Raw genomic sequence first — 24,374 nt, 5'->3', positions numbered from 1 at the left:
CTGATGTTTTTAATAAAAAAAAACCAAGAAAAAATTAGGTTAATTTTAAACAAAACTACCTTATAACATCAAGTTTGCAGTACATGCCACACATAAAATGTGTCATACATACAGTACATGTTGCACATAGGAAAAGAGGGTAGTATCAATTGAAATGCATGGAATTTCTTCAAACAAATATACGGAAATTAACTCCGACATTTTAAACAGATGCCATTTAATATAATAAATTCATAGCTATGCAAAAAATACATTTTTAAAGTAAACCTTTAAAAGCTTTGAAAAAATGAGCAAGGAGTTCCAGAAAAGTTGCTGGATTACTTTTCATGTGTGTTTTCAGGTTTTTTGTTTGTTGTTTTAAATTAAAATATTAAACTGATTTGGGATATAAGCAGGGGTAGCTGCAGCTCCAATCTCAATATAAAGGAACAGCTAATGACATGCAGTGGTGTCGGTAAAGAGATTGCAAGTTTCAGTTCCATAGTGCCCTCCACTATTAAGTGTATGGAAATAACTGTATCAAGGTTTTGGCATTTCTACTTAGGCACAATCAAAAGTTCTCACACAGGAAAGGTGTGCATTTTATATCATTTTGATTACCTAGCAGGACCGGCTTGACCAAACGGTCCCACATCTATACATGTAATTTTAAATGAATTTGCAAGTGCAGCAATCTGATCTGCCTGACTCCAAAGCTTCTGAAAGGGTACTTATAAAGTCTCCATAGTGATTGAGTCCTTTATATTTCTCTTCATCAGAAATTTGACTTTTCTACTTACTTCCTGTGATAACAACAGTCCTGGAAGTGACTTTTAAACGCTATTTACATGGAGTATATCTAGGCAAGTGGCATAAAAGGTGAAAGGCTGCAACAAATTATCAGGCAGACTTATTTATAAGGGTCTCCAAACAAACAAACAAAATTATTCATCATGACCCCAACTAGTTTCAGGATTCCCATAACAGAGACAACTAGACCTAGAATTTGGTATGAAACACAAGAAAGAAGGATTGTAATACCACATCTGCTTAGACACCCATATTTGGGATGATATTGTAACTAGATGGCATACTTCCAAGCAATGTTACTTCTTAGAAGACATATAAGTCCTACCCACTAAAAGTCAAGATTTTTCAAAATACAGTTCTTTTTTACTTGGATATGTAAAACACCCCAACAAGCCGTTAGTTTGGTCCAACCAACCATCCTCATGGACTGTACAAGCAAAACTTACCTGTAAGATTAATCTGAAGTTTTGTTATGTCTTTAGCCGTATTGAAACATTGTTTAGCTTTTTTATACTCGTAATAATACAAAAATGTATAGGCACACTCAAGATGGAACTGAACTGCTAAGTGCCAGCTTTCACCACCTGTGAACAAAGTTTCTGCTTCTGCCACTGCAAATTAAGAAAAAGAAAAGCTATCAGGATACAGTCCAGGTGTATGATATTTTAAAAATACATTTAAAATACCAGGAGAGAAAATCTGTAATGCTTAAAGCAGACCTGTTGCTCTTTATACCTCCACACATTTGAAAAAAAATAATCTACAGTCAGTGTACCAAAGATAAACACTATTTAAAGTATTTTTCAACTTTTATATCTAGGGATTACTACTAGAATAAGTTTAGTATTCACTTATATTTTACAGCAAAGTTGAGTCGGGATATATTACCTTTGCAGGAATTAAACAACTCTAATTGTCTTGGACCTGCTAAAGAACATAGGAACTCAGAATACAGGAATATTGAAGAAATACCCTCCCCTTAAGTAGCAGGCTTCCAATGAGAAAGTGTCACCAGCAGACTGAGCTCTAAATGGGAACTTAGAACTCTCGAGGGGGTTTTTGTTTGGTTGCTTTTTGTTTGGACCAGGGTGTAGGTGGGTGGGTGTTGCTTGGGGTTTTTTATATTTACTGATTTGCTCAGTGCTAAAATCATGCTCTCCATCCAAACAGGAGAAAATACCTTGGTAAATAAATCTGAAATCCTTAGGAAAGAAGATCTGGCTTTTTTTTTTTTTCATCCAGCATGAAAGCATTTGTAATGCTTATATATTTAAATTCTATCTATCAACATACAGTAAATGACAAAAGAATATTATTGTATAGTAAAATACAGATCATTAGGTTGAAAACAATGTGAATTATTCCTAAATGGAAGTGGGTTTTTTTGCTTCAGGCTTTATTTAGTTGGCAAGAAAATATTACATAATAGAGTTCTTTAAAAGCTCACATCATCATAGCACATAAAAAGACTGGTACCCAAGGTTAACATAGATGCTGTGTTGCTTAATGGATGCTTAGTTTTTCAAATGTGTTTATTAAGACTAGTAAAAAAATCTTACTATATGAAAAACTAGTATTATCAAGGATTTATTTTAACTTTTTTATCTGACTTTTTAATTTAGAGATTGGCAGTCAACTCTAGCCTGAACAGATTTTATTGTTTAAACCTCCTAGGCTTCCCCCCCCCATTTGTTAATTCTCAAAATCTTTCGATTAATATAGAAAGCTGTGACATCTGAACATATTTTTACACAGCTTTTTTAGTTCAGCAAATAAGAATCTGCATGGATAAATCCTGCCTAGTAACTTCACTTTTTTCGAAGTCTGAATTTAGAGATTTTGTTTAATGAAAGAAATTAGTAATTTAAAAATATTGCCCCGATGGCTTGCAGCTAAAGTAGGATAGAGAATGTGCAGGTACACCTGTGGAAACCACACAAAAATGCAGCTTTAGAACAGAATGATTTTGATTCAATTTCAAATAATAAAAAACCAGTTTATAGTCTATAATCTTACATTACCACTTGATTTTCCACAGCTAGTAAGTTTCAGTGATCTGAATACAAAATTACTTGTGCTAAAACTGTATATATACACTGCTTTAACAAACTAAAGAGATACATTGAGAAGCAGTCTTACCACTGCCTATCTAGAGATCATGTACAGTGCTAATCCCAAAACTTGGTAAGTGAACCTTTGTAGACAGCTTCACATCATTGCTAGTATTGTTGTAGTGGCACAGAAGCACTGATGACCCAAACTTAAGACAGCCCTCTGGCACCCCATACCATGTTTGGCACAGAGCCAAGTGGATGGAAAACCGCAGTGAGCCCTGTTGGTTTTATACCAACTGCTGCTTCAGACCAGCAGGGAATCACTGCAGCTGTCTTCTATTCAGGTGATTATGTTGACCTTACACTTGAGAACAATGTATTTTAAACAGAAAACATAATTTCTCTTGAATTTTAAGGTCTTTTTTCTCTAGTAATTAAGACAAAGTTTTCTAGTCAAGTTGATTCAGAACAAGCAAGTGGGTTTTTCAAGCCCTAATCAAAGACTTCTTAAAGGTTTATTAAATACTTCTTTTATGGAATATGAAGGTACTTGTTTGAAATACCAGATGGCTTTAATTAGAAAGTAAATAAACAGATGCAGCAAAAACTGCCTGGAAAACCTCACTAAGTTCAAACATACTTTACATCATCTTCTCCTAAAACCATATCCAAGAGTCTCAAAACAGTTCACTGAAAACTAACAACTTAGTATCTGTGCATATGCAGCAGCATCCTCTACACAGATGAGGGCTGCACAAACTACTGTATCTCTACGCAGTACCATCTAGTCAGTTTTAATTAATTTTATATTACTTTCAGTTTTGTTCCAAGTTTTTAGGTATTTCCAAGAAGAAATAGTCACATAAATGTGCTACAAATTTCTCTATTAGAGAATTTATCTACTTAGCAGAACCCAAAAGTGTTTTGATGTGCTCCCCATTCTCTGGAGTTAACATAATAAAACTATTCTGTCAAACAAGAATTGCAAGACTCAGAGCTGCAAAACCACTGGCATCTAAATATCTTTGATGCTGGGCATCTATGGAACACACATTCAGAACAACAACAAAAAATTACCTAGAAATGAGCAGAAGACTATTTACAGTTTCTAAGCTTTTTTCAAAAAATATTATAAACATCTCCTTAACCTTTCTTACCTGAATAAAGCACACCAGCACTCATTTCATAATATAAAATGTATAGACATTTTAGGTAAATATTTAGAAAATACACCATTCTAGAAGTACTGTAAAACCTAACACAAATATTCAAAATAAGCAACAAATAAAAATAAGCAACAACAGTTTTGTCTCAGAAAGCTTACCCCTAACCATCAAACTAAAGAAAATAACCCTCTCTGGATCAGTTAACCACCTCTATGCAACTATTTCTAAAAAGACTATGAGAAGTAGGTGTGAGATTAGCTTTTACAACAGATCTTGGAATTCCCATTTTAAGGAATTTTTATTTTAAATACAAGCATATAAACAGGCTAAACTTGTAAGACTAACGCACTACACCGACAACACCCATTTTTGAAGTAAAACTCAATTTCCTGTAATTTCATTTGGAAATGAAAAATGCAACTTAGATTTCATTCTTTGCACCTTTTGAAGTCCAACCCCCATTCCCCAGTCCTTAGCCTATAAATTAACACGCCAACAAATTTATCGTGATGTGCTTAAATTACGCCTGTCAATTACTTTCTAGCATGTGAGTCAAATCAGCAACACTTCCAACTTTCCAAGAACTAGAAATTTTAAAGTTACAGACTAAAGAATAAGTAAACTTTAACCTTAAGATTCCCATACCTGTGCAAGATAACTCTAGAATTTAGTTCAAAACTCTCTAATAGAGTATAAAAAACCCAAACCAACCAAAAATAGTTTACATGAATTGCAACAAAATCCTTCCATTCCAGTCCTTTTAGCATCCAGTAAGAGCACTGTCAGTTTCTTCTTCACTGCAGAGACCAAATAAAATCCTCTGCTCAGTTCCATTACTGTACTATCATTTTTGTTGCCCGTTTGGAAGTTCTTGAAGGAGCAAAATCCACTTCATATTTTACATAAAATTTGCATGGCCTGAACCTCCATATGGTTCAGATCAAAAAAGCTCCATTAAGGTGTAGTAGGAGGGGAGAGACTTGAAACTTTGGCATTTAAGATTGCCAAAGGCGGCAATCAAATATATCAAAACAAAACACATATGACAGTTCATCTCTAGATGCAACAGAAAATTCCTTAGATGTAATTGGCTGAAAATTTCAGGTTTGTGAAATTAAATGAAGAATCTTTAGCTAATTAATTGCAGAGGGGCAAATGTACATAAGAGCTTGCCTCCTTTTCCCTGCTATACCAGTTGCTGTAGCAAATGACATTAACAGTCTATATAAAGAGTTTATTCGTCTTAGAAAAAAAACCCAAGCAATATAATTACATTTTAACTTTCTACCTTATGCTTTTGTAAACATCAATATATATATTACATAATTTAGTTTTAATGTTGTCTATTTTCCCTATGTATAATGCACAGAGGTAACAAATCTCAAAACTTAGGTGGCAATAGAGAAAAAAGGAAAAAAGTTTATCTGAAGATACAGAAGAACAAGGGCATTCCCTTTTTCAAAACAAATGAGCTCTTTAAAGAAGGAATAAAACCTACAGAATGGATTCAAGTGAACTTGTGATAAGTTAACAGTTCTAAGCACAGGGGAAGAAAACCTTTGTCTACAATCACATATTCCCATTTTCATCTTGAAGGCCAAAAATAGCACGTGCCGTACAAGTGCATGTCAATTTAAGTGAATTCTGTTCCCTCTCTACTCTCTAGTTACATAAGCATCTGATAAGCATCACTTTGTGAGAGTTGTGCCTACAAGTTCCCCTCCTCCATACCTTACAACTCATGCTGTAGGTCAATAAACCAAGTAATTAGAAATGTACCTTGTTCTATACAGGTCTGGGCAAGAGTAAATAGCTCGGGTGATCTCTCCTCTAACAACTGCTGGTGAATATTCACACATCTTAGAGTCCACCAAGATAATGTCTGAAAGAAAACAGGGATATTTCAAGTTAATAACAAGTATAGATCCTTTCTAAAACAGGAAAAAATGTAAGGGGCCTTAAAACACAGATTTTGTAAACTATTTGATTCCGATTTCTAAAAAAAAATACAACCCCATCCAAAATAGCTGTTCTAAAGAGTGAGCACTAACCTAGCTTAAAGATGAACATAGTTGAGCAGCTCTACAGTGCTCTAAGTCTGATGGGCTTTTTCTGTTAATGTCTCTAGCTGCTCTTTGAATCCTGCAAGTCTTTAGGACAACACTATGGTAAGAAACTCTGTGAACAGAAACTAAGCTAAATACTTGTGTGTGCTTATTTTGGAGCAGCCACTTACTACTTTGATTTCATATCTCCTAATTCCTATAACAGAAAGGGAGAGAAAGAAAAAAAAAGGCAGCAGAAAACCCCCTGCTTCTTACTTATCTTCTTTCGCATCACATTCATGATTTTAGTAGACAGCCACAATCTCACTCCTCACTATTCAGTATTTCTGGTCATCAAATTATGTCTTTCTATGCAATTTTTCCTGTTCTGTTTAATCTTATCTTATTTCTTCGGGTGGGGGTAGAAAGGTGACTGAGAAAGGTAGAAAAGGACCAGAACTGCTCATGAGAGCACCTTACAATTATGACTGAAAGTATTAATGTTTGTATGTGGAATTTCTGAAGGGCTAATACCTTACTGAACTAATTAATCATTCTATAGCAGAGCTGAATCACAGCTCAGGAAATACCCGATTTTAGAAAGCTGGGTACACAAAACAAGTTTCCCAGCATATCTTATCCCTCTCTAGCTGCACCAGGTGGAAATGCATGGCAATGCTAACTGATAATATAATATTATATTTTCAAAATTATACTGCAGATTATAATCTGTGAACATATGGCACAACTCTACACAGGCTGTAATGATTTCTAGTTATTCTGCTGCTGTTAGCATGCTGATGATTTTCTATGAAACAGATGTTTAAATGCTTCTGAGAGGTACCCATCTTCTGAACATTTTATACAGGTATGCTTATATCAGACCAACCTAAGGGCTGTACAGTATTCAAGCATAAACATCTAAACCAATCACATGTAGTTGACTGTGATGTCCCTAGAAAGGAACCATCAAAAAGAATAATAGCATCTATTTCAAAAAGCAATGAAAGATTACTTTTGATATCAAGTTGAACAGAGTAAAAGCACACAAACAGATTTTTAGAAAAGGTCAAATCCCAATATTTCATCACTTATTAGAAACCTAAAGCAATTTAAGTAAGTTTCAAATTACTTCAGATTTATACAATCAAGTACTCATTTTCCCACACAACTGAGTATCCAACTTAATGACACAGCTTCCTGAGGCCTGATGCTTCCCACTAAGAAATGTTAGAATCAGAGAGAACATATTTATATAGTTTCAGGTAAGCCAGTTGAGCTTTCTACAATATTTTATTGGCAATATTAGATTTTTGGGAGCCAAGTTAAGAATTTTTGGATGATTTTTAAGCATTTAATCTTCCATGTACAATAGCATTTTTTAATAAAGCAGGGCTTTATGAATCCTTTAGATAATACCTTTTGAATTATTTTATCCTGTTTAAAATTTATTTGCACTGAACTTAAAGAAGCAGAAGTATTAAAAGACTTCTCTTGAATCAAGCTGAGACGAGAAAGAATGACAAGCTTTAATTGCTACACTGACCTGTTGATGAAAGTAGTTTTTATCAGTTGTTGCCTTTGAACTCCTATCCAAACTTGACGTAGCCACAAGTAGTTGAACCTCCACTAGGCAGAAGGCAGCCCCCCATTATGTCAGTCTGAAGGGAGGCAGCAAGGGAATTCTTTATACCAGGTACATTTTCTGCCTCCCTGACTGACCCAATTGCTGAAATTCAACAGCACTCATCTGTGAATAACAGGGAAAATGATGGAAGAGCTTGGCTTCCAGAAACGCAGTACAGCCAATATCTCCCACATAGTTTAATTCATCACTTATACAAAGACCCAGCTGGGAATGGATGTTGTCAGCCAAGCATAAAGAGGAACCATGTGGCATTTTGATCTCCAGCCAAATTCTGTTCGAATGGAATGCAATAAAGAGAAGTTGCTGCTGTGAAAAGTCCCCCAGTTCCAGAGAGTCCTGCTACCAACCAGCCTGATGCTAAACTACAAAGGAGGTAGAGACAAAAACGCTCTCAAGAAGAGGTTCATCGTATCTTCTTATTTTTAATGTACAAGCATAACAGAGAATTAAGGTAGCCTCCACATGGATGCTTGCAGAAGAAGTAGAAGACAATGACAAATGTAAGAGAGGACTTCCTTAACATCTAGAACTCATGGCTCAGAATTCATACAGTAATGGTTAACAGTATCTCAAAGCCTCTTAAAAAGGACATAATATATGTATGCTGCATTATAGGGTATTCCTCCCCTCCGCCCCCCAAATATTGTCACAAAATATGAGTCTTTTAAAAAAGTTGCTTCCTATTAATTTTTTTATTTTTTCCAGGTAATGAAGGCATCTTTCTTCTCTTTTGGGGAAGAAGTGAGAAAAGACCTTATGCTTAAGAAAAAGATACTTATGTTTAATTGTAATCACTTTGTCTGAACTGTTTCTTAGCGGGGAAAAAACTCAGAGCTACAGAAAAAGAAATGGAAGTTACACTGATTCAATGAGGTATGTAGAAAAGAATGAAAGAACCAATTAACGAGTAGCTGGCAGTCATAATCATTAGTCACATGTTTCTTACCTGAAGAGATGCAAGTTTGTGTCTTGAATTCACAAGGATTATCCTGGCTATAAGCAGCAAAATAGGATGAGAAGTCAAAGTATAGACTGATTCACCATCTAGAACCAGTGTCTTCAGAACAGCTGCATGCAGCATTTTTGGCTGAAAGAAGAATGAAAGAAATGACAAGTTTCAGGAAACATAACTAAGTTTATAAACAAATAATGTAATATAGAACTAGGAAAAATAACTATTCATGTATTTAAGGAAAGAGTCTGCTCAAAACATTAAAACAAAGTAAATCACAGTCTCGTAGAGTCTCAACCTTTTATCAAAGTCATGGTGAATTCTGCCTTGTTTCTTGCTGTCCTGATACACCACATCAACATGATCTGAAAGGCTCTGATTTCCTCACACCTGAAATGCATACGTCCAGTCAACACTATCCCCAAACACATTCCAGTAATATAATCCTTCCCATGATCTAAGGAGAAGAGCTTCTGGTAAATCTATGCCATTCAAATTTTAATCACACAAATAAAATAACTTGTTAATTAAATTAATCCTACAGCACTCAAATACACTAAATATTCCTCCAGCGATGTCAATATATGCTATCTTCTTCTGTCCCCAGAGGGAGTTTCCTGTCAGAATGGCATCAGGGTAGCAATATTAGAGCTATTCTTCCTTTTGTCAAATAAATAAAAACCTCTCCCTGCTTTGGATGCTTTTTGTATGATGTTGTCTACAGTAATTCTTTTACTCAATGGGCTTGAGGTAGCTCTCCAGGGAATCTGTCTCTCAATGGTGACTGTCAGATGACAGTCACCTATTCTTCTCTCCCTTTTAGTGCAATGAAAGCATTCAGGCACTTTATCTTCAGGCTCAGGGAGATGTCAGTTCATCAGTTTACTCCTGGTTCTCATATGGCAGGTTTCCTTTGCAAACTAAAAAAAGCAGGGCTTTTGTTTTCATTTGGTGTGAAAGGGGCAAGGAAAGGGAATGGAAGGGAAAGAGAAGACAAAAAGGTTAAATGACAGCTTTCATTGAAGTCACTTGCCTGAGAGATTCTTATTCAGGCTACACAATCAGGATAGAGGTTATCTGAATCACATTTCAGGTTTTTAAACTAAATGAATAATGTAATTCCTAAGTTATTTGAAAGTCTTTTCAATGCCTTTACCAACAGGTTACATTGAAGACAAAATGTGTTAAGTCACATTACTCCCCTAGTTCACTTTATAATAACAAAGTAATCTTCAGTCCTTTTATTCATGATTTGCTTAGGTTTGTTGGTTATTTATTTTGCATTAACACCAAAAATACTTTTACTCTGTAGACAATAACTTCGAACTTTATTGACTCCAAGTGGAATTATTGCACGACATCACTGCAGTCATTTCAATCTCACCATGGAAAAAAAAGCTTACAATAGTCTGACAAAGCACTTGAGAATAAAGGAAGGAAACTGCCAAGTGGAAGTATACTAGATCTCTTCCACCTCTAGTGATTCAGAAAGCAACAGCCTTATCAACACCTCTATTCTGATTTTGAGAGGGAAAGTCACCATTCAGTACTGTTAAAGATTAATTTTTAAAACCTACACACACATGTAACAGGATACAATATAATTTTAAGTCTAACAAACTTTTTTCTTGTCTGCTCCTTTTTGATTCTTTCTACAAAGTAGACTGCACTTAAAATACTCAGTTGGAAAGCAAAAAAAGCTATAAGCTTTCTCAGAGAATAACTTTCTAAAACAGCCATGCTATGCTATAGTAGCCTACACTTGCTTAAGCGCTGTAGCAACCACTTAATCTCAAATTCACATTTCAAGTCAGAGGAAGACTAGAGAGGTCAGTCTGGCTAATGCAACATTACAAAGAAAGTAACGAGGGAGGGAGAAAGGAGAGATGATGACATTTCACAGCCTTCACAATAAGCCAACAAGCCTCAGAGCCAAAGAACTGCTATCTTCTATTTTAACAAATCCATGTTCCTCTCCATGAAGCAAATCTCATACAAGAAAGCAGACTCCTTTTATTTTAGCTGAGAAAACCTAAACCAGTATTCATTCTTCTAGCTTCTGCTCTAAGACTGCATCAGTTCAGAATTCTAACAACAGAATTTACTGCCCAAAGGTAGTCTTTAAGATGAGAGAACAGCTAGATATAAAAGGTAGACATTTAAGCTTATACAGCTTCAAGGGCCGAAAAAGAAGGAATCAAGTCCACAAAAATCCCTAAAACAATGGCTAAGAGTAAAAAGAGTTTATCTTCTTGTACTTAAACACTTAAATATTCAAAGCATCAAATCTCATACAGCTCAAAAATTTCACAAATCTCAAAATAAGCACAACCCAAGAACTGCTAACACAACGTTCCTGACCTAGTAAACCTAGGTTAGATTGTTCAGTCTTTCCATTATTCACCAGACTTGCCAACAAAATGTGTAATTATTTTATTTGGGAATAATTTTCTTAGCACACAGAAATATTTACTAGATAATTACTTTGAACATATGCTGAGAAATCTCTGAGGTAATCATCCAGTTACTGTTGGACCTGCAGGTGGTTCCAGTCAACCACCTCTGGACTAAATAAGACACATGAAGCTCAATTCACTCTAAACACATCTCTGAAACACAGCCGGTTATGTACTAACATCCAAACAGTAACTTAATGGCTACTGTTAAGTAACAACTACTAAAGCCCTAAATCAACAGCAAGCTGGACATTCCTCTTGGCTATTTCAGTTTTCACAGTATTTCAAAAGTATTTCCCAGCACAACTGTTACCACTTGAGTAATCATGATAATTGGAAGAAAGCTTCTGCCATTCACATTCAATAGCTCTGAGAATAGAGAGTATGAGAACTTTAGTTTAGGGGCTTCATCATGTTTTCTTTCTAATGATAGTGACTACAGGCCAAGTGAGCATTTGGTATGCTTTTACTTATGCATATGGAACTGCCATGAACTGGCCCTTCCTAATATTTCATCAGCTCTTTCTCAGTCTTGGGGATCCTATCCCTAAATCTAAAAAGGTAAGTGCAGACATACAGAAAAGTAGAAAAAGCCAGACTAAAGCCTTGGGAAAACTTAATTAAAAAGTGGAAGTGGGGGGTAAAGAAACAAACTATCAAATAAGGAATTTGTATGTGGCTACTATGCCTTATGTACTGGGCTTCTTGGATTTAAAACAGTACAAAAACTACTACACAATTCATCATTTGGTTAAACTAAGGTGATTTATCTTCCACAACAATGGAGGCTGTACCAAGGTTACCAGCCAAAGATCTGGTACTTTGGAACAGAATTCACTCCTTACTGTAAACTTTAGCCAGGAGTAAAAATGGTTTTGTTTGTAACTGGTTTTCTCTCTAACTTTCTACAAAGGTGGTAAGACTACAGTGGAGGCTGTCTCTAGTTTCATGATCCAAACCAGCAACAGGTAACCCATTCAGAGCTGAGTTGCAGACTGAAGTTCATAACTGTGAGCTAGTGTAAGCAAGTCTTCCCTGAGAGTGCTATATGTAGAAGTACGTAGTTATGAACGCTCTTGCTCATATTCCCTATGAGCATGACTTTGCTCCATTTTTAAGGGAATATCTTCCAAGTGGCTGCACTAAGAATCTCCCTTCTTTTCTATATTCATAGCAAGGGAATGTAGGGCAAGACTGTAGGCTACTTTAGCATATTATCCCTGCTTACAAGACAGAGTCTCCACATTCAGCCTTTATCATCCATTCTTACTTCCCCACAAGAGGAAAAAAATTGCAAAATCTTTAAAGCCTGTATTTGGCTAGCCACTGGCATTCAAGCAGCGTACTACTCAGCCTAAAATTCACCTAAAATTCAACTCTTTCTTTTTTCTGGCTAGTATATGTTAATGGAAGCCAAGCATCTGGGTCTGGAAAAAAGAATCCCCAACAGATTGAATTAACAAAGCTCAGGAATCATACTGGATTTGAGACAGTGGTACTATATAGTACATTGGTGTTTTTCATATGAATTATGAACATGGATATTAATATCAATAGAAGCGTGTTAATATTTCTGTCTCTTCCAGCAAAAGAATCAAATAATCCATAAAAGAAGCAGTAAAACAAGTATTGAAAAAGAACTATTAAAATGCATTACAAAAATCATTTGGAATCAACCTGGAAGTTACAAAAAGGCCAGCAGGAACTGCTGATGTATGTTTTTGGAGGATACCTACCAGTTATTAACATGTATTGTCAATTCACATATTGGCATCTTCTTCCAGATGGAGCTTCTCACTGTTACTAAATATTTGCTACTTGTGAATACAAAATCAGACAATAACAATTCAAGCACCTTGTCCTCACAACTTTCTTACAGTCATCACTGGTCTTCATTAGTCCTGCTACAGTTCTGTCCATGTCATCTACTGAAAATAGTGAACTTAATTATGCAAGTGAATACACAGAAACTCTGAAACTTAAGGCAGAATGAAAACGCTCTAAATTCAACAGTTCTGTACCTTTTTTTCTCTTACAGGCAAAGAGAGAGCAACAGTTCTTTAACACACAAAGAGCCCATTACTATATTCCACTTATTGTAAGCACTTAGCTCATTAAAAAATGTTTTAGTCTAATCCCAGCAAGTTTAAACTCAGAACTGCTAATCCATTTTAACTGAAATTCAGTTCTTTTTAACTTCCTTTAAAACAATCCACTTATTAAAAAAACTCAAGGTAGCATCAGTCAGACTATTAACTGGTGCAGTAAAGTCTCAAAGTTATTCTAGAAAACTGAAAGACACCTAATAACTAAAACACTAGCTGGTTTTCTGTTTAGAAATTACTGAACTGCTTTATGCATGGACTCAAAAGAGAAAAGCACAAGCCAGTTCTGCAGGACATAAGAAGAAATCTTAAAAGAGTACATGAACTTAACTGTAATTTACAGAGAAGGCTGGAATCAATTTGGGGGATGGGAAATAACACATACATACTCATGAATATTGTTCATGGAAGACATCCAAGAGGCCCCTACCAGCAACTCATCTAAAAGAGGCTATTGTATTTGTTCTTTACTGAAATTAATTATAGTCTCATGCAGTCTTAATGCACTCATAGGAAATTGATGATGCATTCGGAAGTTATCTGGGAGCAGAAATGAAACTACGTCACTGACCCAGAGGTGAAACTTTCAAAGGATAGAAATGGCAGCAGTTATATAGGCTGAAGACATAAATTTAAGACTAATCCAATAAAGTGTTCTGAAAATAATAACAATAGTTTTGAAATTATTCCTGAAATAAATGAGACCTTTTAAGGCTGAATGTTAGTGACATTACTTAGATCAAGCTAAAAGAAACATAAATACATAATTTTTTAACCTTGACATGGGAAAAGATCATTTTAGTCTGAAAATCTGAAAAATGGGAGGTCTATTTAAAAAGGGTCTGTATTAGTCTTGATGACAGAATATGGAAGATTACTACAGATGGAGAAAGTCAGTGCTATATTTTTAACCCACTTTTTCTGAATGTGCAGGAGAGGAAAGCTGGATTAATGCAAGCTTAAAACTGCCAGTTTATCAAAACGTTCATTTTTACAGAGTGTTGATATACTAAGAATCCTTGAAAAGAAAAGGAAGTACACAAAGCTAATTCAAAACATACAAAAGCTTTTGAATTAAGACATTTAATAAAGAAAAGGCCACAATGTTCTGTTTTAGCACATAAACATTTAGTGCTTTTGGGAAAAAAAAAAACATCAAACCACTACCCTTTCAGAAGATGATAATATAGCTGGCAGTAATATAAATAAAGGTAAACTTCTGCCTGAATGCAAAAATAGCTACACCTTGCAGCAATATCGAAGTCTGATGCAGTACTCGTTAGAAATCAAGTATGCTCAAGTCTGTTTTCCTTTATAATCTCTTGCCTATTTAGTTTCTGGAATACCACCTCTATGTAAGCAAACATCTTTCAATACATTACATTCACTGCCACAGCAGAAACATATCAGAAGCTAAACAAGAGACATGTATTCCCTTATTCAACAGGCAATTAGTATCTCATTCTTCCACTAAGACAATAAATGGGATGATCAATAGAAATGATGAACATTGTGTTTTACAGGTCTGAACTCTGTCAGTGACAGCAGTTCTGACTACCATCTTGGGCTGCAGCCTCTGTGTTAGACTACACCCTGCGCATATACACTACCTTAGAATATTAAAGAGTTCTTCAATATACAGAACCCACAGATTATAAGAATATTTTGATATTGTAATCTTAAAGATTATAAACATATTATATGGAGAATGGAAGAAATGAGTTTGTATTTCTTTTTTTTTTAGTATTATATATAAAGGCTAGTTGAACTAATTTCCCCCTCAGAAATAGCATAATTTAAAATTCCTTCTCTTTTGACACCCCAGGTTTAGGACACTTTGTTTCCACTGTTAATTATTTAGTCATCAGAAAATGAGATCTGAATTTCTAGTATCAAAAATTTTGCAAAAAATAAGCCTATATACACACCATGTCAGACCTAAAAGATAAACCAAACCGATAAACATGTATTTAAAAAAAAGGGGGAGAGATACTGTATCTGAATTAGTTATTTAGAGATACAACCTTGCAAACAAACCTAGGGCAGGACTTCATGAATTAAGAGAATTCTTGCAAAAACATGCCAGGATAATGCAACACAGATTCAATTGTTTTATGTGAAGCTTTTCATATACCCAGGCTTCCCCTCATTCCACTGTTCACAGCATTTACACTGCTCATGGTCCGTATTTTATTCACAGTAAAACTCTAAATTCAAACTCATGTGCAGATTTAGCATTAGTAGACATCAGTGGACACGCTGCAGTATCAGTATTTTACCATAGCTTTAATTCCAAGAGAACAATTAATGCTCAAGAAGCTGTACTAAACCACAGGTGCAGGACAGTCACCAGGCTCACTAAAAACAGTTATGATGTTGATTAGTTATTTACATAAAAAGATGCCAAAGTAGATAAAACTGACAGTCCTCAGTTTCATCTCCTAAATTCCTCTCCTCTTCCAAAAGCTCTATTTGAGTTAAGTGCTTTTGTACTAAAACTACTACAATACACTTGGCATCATCCCTGAGCCTAACAGGATACTAAGCTTCCAAATCTACTGTTCTTTTAGTATTTGCCAGATATTCTGCTACTTGCAGGTTATGTAACTTCTACCTTACCCTAAGGAGTGAAAATGCCTAAGCTGTTTACAAATATTTTTCTTTGATCCAGCTAAGAATGCATCCCAAAATAAACAAAAAGTTTATTGACTGCAAACGCCCTTTGAGTAAATACTCCCATATAATAAACATATTGTTCCCATCCAAAACCAACATCTCCAGCAGGAAGAGTAACTACTTTTAGGACACTGCTTATGAAACTGATATAGCTGAAGATTCTTGCAATAGCACCCAGCAGGATCAATGATTAAGTCAATTCATTCTAGCTATGTGCTCACAGATGTGCCTTCTCTGACACATCTATGTGTTATGGTTATTTGTGAAAACCAGTGACAATAAAAGGACAGCTTATTAAAATCCAAGTATACCTCACAGAATTTCTGTAACAATGCAGGTGGCAAAAAGTCCTGAAGCTTTAACTGAACAGGAGGCCCAGTCCAATTGCTTTGAACGAAGAGCTGCAAACTGCCCACACCAAGGAGAAATATCACCCTCTGCCTGCAATATAGGTAAGAAAAGCAATTAGCAACATATTACATTTTTAATTAAGGCTACAAGATCTGATTAATTCTTGTACTAATTCAAAACCCTCAACCTTAAAAATTATAATAATAAAAAAATCACTCTCTTGTTAGGAGAATGCAATGTATGTGGTATACAAGAAGGCACAGGGGGAACTAAAAAGCTTGGAAATGCGTTTGTTTATAATGGTTGCAATTAAAGACACACATTTTGGAAGCAGTTAGTTCATATGTTTTGAAATTTAAGGCTGTATCTAACTATCAGACATCAGAAGGAGATTAGCATAGGATGAAAATATTTGCCTATTGCACAGTTGTTATATTTTCTTATGATACATCTAATCCTCAGCATTTTCAAACAAGGTATTGCATTAGTATATGTTCCAAACCAGCATGCTTATTTTTGACATAGCTGTTTATTTTCACTCCCTCTGATAATAAAACAATTAAATGAACATCAATAAATACCAAAACTATCACCTCCAAGTTGGTTCAAATATTTTGGCAGCAAACGTCATCTCATTCAATCATACTTTGATAGAATTATAAGACTGTCTCATTCCTGAAACTAAGTATGGTCAAATTTTCCTTATTTACAGGGTTAAGCTCATCTAACATCATTATGATATTATATCTTTATCTATGTGGTCTGTAGAAGGCACAGCAAAATCCCTCAGAATTTAATGGTTGATTTAACAGATGTAGACTTTTAGATTTACACAAATTTCTAGTTTGTTTTATGATTCCTTAATGACTTAGAACCTTATTTTGTTATGATTAGTCATGTATCAACAAGGGCCCTGTCACATCTGTAACGTATCTCCTACCTACTAAAAGTTAACATTTGTTATGTTTATGATTTACAAATTGGTATGTTAAGGAGCATTAGTGAATTGCAAAAACCTAGGGTTTTAGGTTTGGAAGTTTTTTTTCCCCTGCAAAACAGGGACTTAAAGGTACAAGAATCTTCCAAATTGAAACAAAAGGATAAAGTCTTATACAGTCCCAAAAACCCCAAAGTCAAATAGAAAAGCCACACACAATCAAGTGGCTGGTGGGCAAGTATGTGACAAAAGATGCAGAACAATGAGAAAGCAGGGGTGGGGAATGCTTGACTGGGAAGAAAAAGTAAATGAACTAAGCCTTCAGGAGAGTTAGAGGACAAGGACTAGGATAAAGAGTTCTTGTCAAATGAAGAAAGATAACATTTACTAGCTGTCATTATTCAGCCAGTAACTATCCACCAGCAAATATTATGTAAATACATACCTAAGTTTACCATTAAACTTCAAAATAACCCAAGAACACAAAGCATTAAAAATTACTGTACACTAAATTATTACCATTACACACACAGACATACACTTTCCAATTATTCTTCCAGGAGAAATTATGCTTCAAAGCTTCCGAGAGGAAAGATAGTTCAGGCCTGGTATTAGAATAGGCCTGTAATCAGAAATGTACTGAAGTTGCTGTGCTGAAGATAACAAGAAAGGTAGCCTTGAGCTATTCTTGAATCCTGAGACCAAGTAATTATGGTTGTGCCAACAGGCCGTGGCTGTAACAAGATACAGCTGCTGGGAAAGCAGGTGCAGGGCCAAGAAAGATAGGGACCGGTATGGGAAAACAGGGAGTAACAAACTACAAGGCTGAAGCACAGCAACACAATTAGCTACATGGACAGAATGCTTATTTTAGTCATGATAATTAGGGGTGTGAGAACCACGTGCATTTAGAGACTACTAACCAATTATATTTCTGCTTTACGAATATGCATGTGTATTGGTTCTATATAAGTAGTGTTAGAAACTAATAAAGTTGAGCAAGATGCATAACTCATATTGAGCGACTTCTTGACTCCGGTGAACCCTTCTTCCAACAAGATAGCACAGAGAATAATCAACCATCTCTTTCAGAGTAATTTTCATTATTTTATCATTTACACTATTATTTCTACTAATAATTTATTTATTTTAACATTACTGACATCTATCTATCTGGCAGGCAAAACTCCTTAAAGTCTTGACATGGTTATATCCATGCAGAAGGCCTCTGCAACAACTGATAACCAATTCCATTACTTTGGCTGGGATTCTATCTTTCCACTGGCTCATCTGTCATCACCAATTGTTTTCCCCCATTTTCAGATCCATGACCAACTTCCAGTCTCCTTATCACTCATTCTGTATCAGAAAGTCAATTCCAAGCTCTAATCCCTCCAAATGCTAGCCTCCCTTGCCTATCCCTCCCCCTTTTTTCCCCAGAAAAAAATTCCTTGTGTCTCCCTGACTGCCCTTCACACTTATACGCAGAACTGTAAATGCTCACCTCCCAAATGCTGCCTGAAAAATGCTCCTGTGCTGCCTGAAACGTAGAGACTGCTGCTAGTGTCCCATGTCCTATGGTGACCTAGTTTAATTTATTTCTTATATCTCCTTAGACATATGGCTGTATTATCCATCTTGTTCTTCCTTTCTTTGTGTGAATGGGGGTTTTGCTGCCCTTTTTTTTTTTAAACACTGTTTACACCAAGTCCAATAGGATTGTGATCCATGATGTAAAATCAGATGCTTATATACGCTCTACTGTAATATCATACTGCTATACCTAATCTTACTCGAAAATAAAGAATAATAGCGCATCTGTATTTGAAAAAATAATGGATTTGCATGTAATGCTAGAATTTCCAAACAAAACATAAGAGTGAGAAAATAATAGCCAGGCTAAGCTTAAGATGTGGTTAGGTTACAGGTTCTTTGGTCTCTTCTTTTTAATGAAGCCAGAAGAGAATACAAGCAAAATCGGACATTGCATAGTTTTGTTGGTTCCCCCCCCCCCCCCCCAATTCATATACATCAAACTGCAGAAACAGCAAGAACTTACTCATTTTTTATTTTCAATAATGTAGCATACCACTTAACCAACCAACGCCCCAAGAGAAATACCATTCAGTGTTCAGGCTGAGAAATCTTAACAAGCTTTATTGTATGGATTTGTTTTGGAAAGGTTGGTATTCATTTATACGTTGAATAAGGTGAAGGTAGGAAATAATTGGTCAATAAAAACAAGTGTTAGTACTCGTTTCCTTGTTCCTTTAAGTTTCGGAATGAAACCTAGTAAGAGACCTTCAAGCTATTTTGAAACAAACTCTCTGAAAATATCGTGTCTTTTTGTTGTGTCCTGCACACTATTTCCTTTCAGTCTTTAGAATCAAACTGTATGTCAGCCAGTGAATGCACCCCCTTCGCATGGAGCTCAGGAAAACATGAAAAGGCATTCCACCTCTGCATAGGTAACACGTATACTATTGCTTCATCCTCTACAATTTGCTGATGTAAAATACAGCTACGAAGCCATGTTTTTGTAGAAGATAACCGTTAACCATTGAAGTGAGTAGCGACAGCAGGAAAAAAAAGTAATAAAAATAAATCTCCGGTTCACTAAGTTTATTGTAAGGAATGCTTTAAGATTTCATTTTTAAGCCATAAAAGTTAAAAGTGCCATAGTGAAAAACATGTCTGGGGCAGGGGAAGGAGGGAAGCAGTTAAAATGATAGAAAAAGTTGCAGCAAATTTTAAAATACTGTTAAATAATTTCCTTACAGAACCATGGATTTGAAAGTGGGGAAAATTACAGGCTATGTCCAAAGAAATTGCAACCTAGATCCAAATTTTGAGCTGTTTTGCCCTCAAGCTGCTCAGTTTCAGCTTCAGAAAAAGAACTCCTTAGGAGTTCTTTTAACACTATTATGAAACTACACTTTGTACTATGTTTATATTGTGCTAAAAGAATAAGATTAACATTATCCAACTGTATTCAACTCCCATTGATTTCTTTAATGTCCAGAATTACAACTTGCAGTTCAGGGAAAAAAAACATGTATTTGAACTTATCCCATCTACTCAATCACAAAAAAAACCAGTCTCTCTCTGATTTTTCTGATCTAGAACTTAAGAGGTCTGCCACACTTCCTGTGACTCAGCTGTAAAGTACATTTTACTCATAGAAAAAACAGACAAAACCATTTTCACCATAGGCAATGGAAGGTCAGAGAGCAAATACTGGATTAATTCCTTCCATAAGGAAGTGACAGGGCATAGTTATTTTTCCTACCTGCAGGCCCTATGTAACACATTTTAACCTAGAAAGACATTAGATACAAACACACATGGAACAGATTTAAGTGCTATAAGCAGTGCCTACATAAAATTGGAAATTATCTGCCTTTCAGTAGAAGTTTTTCTATCAAGACAAAGTCACAACTTCCTCCAGTGCTAATGTAATTCAAAGCTTGTACTGTTACTAATCAAGCTTGAAAAAGTCACTTGACTCTACAAACAACAACATGTTTCTGGCAGACACTGATACATTTTGAAGACTACGTGGGTTCATTTTGAATAAAACTTCAGGCTGCCATTTCAGGCAGAAATTCTGTCTGCTTCTGAAAGTCTAAATACTGCAGACCTCTCTCCATATCTTCTGACAAGGGGGCTTCTAATGCTGCCTAGCGGTGCAGGGGCAACAAGAAAAACCTCAAAGACCAAAGAGCTGGAGCATGAGCACCTGAGGAAAAAATTCCTTTGCTGTCAGCAGTAGGACAGCAGCAGTAGAGTCCTGTAAATGCCATATACGCCAATAAAAGCTCACAGGGGGAGCAGGAGAAGACACCACCATGACAGGATATATAGGAACTATTACTGAGTGCATGATATAGATTATGATTATCTTCAAGAAGCTGAATGGTTCATGAAGGCAGGAACACGTTTCAAGCAGCAACATGTATTTAAAATAATGATTAAGATCAGGATTGGGTCAGTTTCAAGCCCTGACCAATCTTTCTTTCCTTGCCACATTATTCAGAATAAACTATTACAAGATGACAGAATCTAGCAATATTTAAAAATTTCTCTGTTACCATCTAAACTCCAGCTAACATTTAACAGCAACAGCACAACAGAGTAAGAAATAAAGAAAAAACCCACCCCACACCTAGAGACAAAATGTCCAGGAACAACCTCTGAACTTTCAGACTCAGAAAACAAGAGCACGTTGTACTGCATACCACTCTAGAAGATAAGCTTTTGACACACTATCACTAACAAGTCTCAGCTCAGTATGTTAGAGGTTCCAGCTATTTGTTCCACTCTGATATTTTAGCAACAACTCTTGCTTTTAAGTCTCTCATAGTATAACTGGCATTTGTACTCAACCACACTTATTGGCAACACATTACCTTCCTCTTACTTTATTTTTACTTCATTATCTCTTATCTTTTGCTCTTCTTTCAGCAGAACTTTTCCCCACCCTCACCTTTTAAAAACAAACAAATATATATATACACTTACACACATGCATATAGTTTTCTGCTGCTACTATCCCTTGCGGGATCGATTTCAGTCTGTTCATTATTGATGTGGCAAACTGTAAATACTAAAGTCAGACTCATTAACTGCAAGAATTAGCACATGCAGTGCAATTAGAGCGAATCTACCAGAGAAAGTCTTATGAAGAAAATAATTAAGCAATGAATAGCATCCATGAGTAATACCTTACTCATTTTACATTAAGAAAAGTAGAAAATCTTACTATGAATGAGACTAAGAAATACAGGCATTGCTCAGACAGTAACATTACATGGTACTTGTAGTAGTCACATAAATGTAATGCAACATTCCAGAGAGAAAACTTAATAAATTGTTTGATGATACATGGCAACATGAATTTACATTTGTTGGCTTCTTTATGCCAGTGGCTTCAGAGGTAATCACTGCAAATAAAGCCAGTGTTTTCAGCAGACCCTCACATCACAATACTATCCAGTGAAAGAAACAATGATAATGAACCGATACCCCAAGGGAGCGGGAGGAACAACTTGAGAAATCTCTTTTTCTGTCAGAACAAGAATTTAGGAGGTACTGTGTCACATATAAAATTTTTAAAAATGTCTGTCATAAAAACAAAACATGGCCTCTCCTAGTCTTCCATATAATAAGTAACAATTTTCACCTTTCCAGGTTATCAGCCTCTGCAGAACGGTCCAGATATGCTAGAATCTGTTTCTCCAAGTAACTGTCAATATTGTCCTCTGTCACAGAAGATGCACTGAAAACATTCTGGATGGCCGAATTTGAAAATATTGCCTCATATTTTCCATCAAAAATCAACTGCAATAGTGATCCACTTTCTGAGGAAAAAAAAAGATAATAGAAGTCAGTGTCAACTTTCAAACAACTTACAAGACCTAGTCAAATAAAAACATATACCACTCCCCTTTCAAGGAATTTTCAAAGAATGATTCTTCATTACATTGAATGCAGTTGCACCGAAACCAAGAATAGCAATAGCACGCATTACTTCATTCCAAATAAACTTTACAGAACTTGTATTAACGTTATAGTGAAATACAAACTGCCAGATGAATGTAATACAAAAACTTGCACTGAAATTTGAGGAAAAGTACATGGATGGCCTTTCAAGCACATACGCTACAATTGTTGAGGATGACTTCAATTATCACAAGTTTTCTTCCTCCAAAACATATGAGTGTGCTGCAGTAAAATTGTACAGATAAGACAATAATTTCACTGACTACAGAACCATTTTAAGGGAAATGCAACAAATAAAAATCGTTCAGTATTTGCAGAGTTCAGCGAATAAATTCTCATGTACATTTGCAGGAACTACTCAGTCCTTCCTTTAAATGCTTAGAATATTCACAAAGAATGGGCAATATTATTTTATCTTTATAAAAGAATTATTTTCCTATGGTAAGTTCACTCTCTCAATGAGAAGTCTGCATATGGAGTTAGATTCTTCAGAGTAACTACAAAGGTGGATTTAGATCCATGAATGTTTCTCCACTGAAGCCTCTCAAGATAAAGGTAAGTCATGAAATGCTATACATTTGATTCCTAAGAAGCTTCAAACCCATCAAACTCTTGACCCCAGCTACAACTTTTTTCACAGAAGCTATCTTCCTTCTTCAGATACTGTAGCCACAGTGCAATCAATCCAGCAGCTGTCAGAACAACTTCACCATGTATAAACCTTCTATTCTTGAGCAAAAATACGTATCTGCCTATGCTGCAGCTGTGGCTACAACTCAGGTAGATGTACTAACTGGTTCTAGGCTAGCTGATGCAGATGCTGATAACGGTGCAGCTGAGTAAATGCAGAGATCTGCATAGGATACGTGCCTTAATATTAATCTGTGATTCTAGTTGGGGACTGCAGCTCCCATGCACTCAAGCATTACTATAGCTACACTAGTATTAGTACCCGAGCTAGCTAATTTAACAACAGCACAGGTAAAGATCCACACAAGCAGCAGCTATGCAAGAAAGTGAACACCAAACACCAACTCCAAGCTCATCCAGCTAAAATAAGCATTCTAAATTTCAGACATAAAGGAAGACAGAGCGCAGAACCAACAAGAGCAGCAATGGACAACTTGGTAGGAATGGGTGATAGAGACACACTCATTCTAATCTCTCTGGACCAGGCTGATGGCCACAATTTACTTTTGTTCTTTACAATGATCAGCTGAACGATGTACCTTGAAGGGCATATGCAAAAACACAGTAATGATACTGCAGCCCTGCTGACGCCATACTCTCACAGAGAACAGAAATAATGAGAAACTTTCTCCAAGCTATGCTTTGGGGAGACTTTCACCAGAGACAACTTCTTTATACTGGATTACAGTTGCCAGACAGGCAATGCTGTAGTTTGTAGAATAAGTACTGGCTGTGAGGATGCTAAAGAAGAATATTGAGGTTTTCTCTTTCCAGTAATGCTGTAACATAACTGTAAGCACACAAAACCTGCTTTTGATTCTGTGTTTAACTTCTTATAAGACAACATACAAATTCCAGGTCACAGTCCTTAAATTTTGTCTCAGGATCATCAATAAGAAGGGCCCATGTAAGAATTGTCACAAACCCTATCATTTTCTATCTCTAATGCAAGACACCTTTCTTCAACAATCTTCCCCACATCTTATAGAAGCACACTACTTAA

The 24,374-nt window shown here is 35.8% G+C and overlaps 1 protein-coding gene across 1 annotated transcript in view; it reads right to left on the bottom strand.

Moving 5' to 3' along the window:
- The window catches only part of TTC27 (tetratricopeptide repeat domain 27), a 126,738-nt gene that overhangs the window by 101,212 nt on the left and 1,152 nt on the right, over positions 1–24,374 (bottom strand). The window contains exons 2-6 of the mRNA XM_055725910.1: positions 22,362–22,539; positions 16,203–16,332; positions 8,649–8,789; positions 5,789–5,891; positions 1,236–1,400 (exon numbers count right to left, since the gene is read on the bottom strand). Coding sequence (XP_055581885.1) covers positions 1,236–1,400; positions 5,789–5,891; positions 8,649–8,789; positions 16,203–16,332; positions 22,362–22,539 — 717 coding nt within the window. The remainder of the gene's footprint in view (positions 1–1,235; positions 1,401–5,788; positions 5,892–8,648; positions 8,790–16,202; positions 16,333–22,361; positions 22,540–24,374) is intronic.

This window comes from Falco cherrug, chromosome 13 (genome assembly GCF_023634085.1).
Source record: "Falco cherrug isolate bFalChe1 chromosome 13, bFalChe1.pri, whole genome shotgun sequence".
Taxonomy (NCBI): Eukaryota; Metazoa; Chordata; class Aves; order Falconiformes; family Falconidae; genus Falco; species Falco cherrug.
The sequence above is the reverse complement of the archived record's forward strand: the minus strand, read 5'-3'. Positions and strand labels throughout refer to the sequence as shown.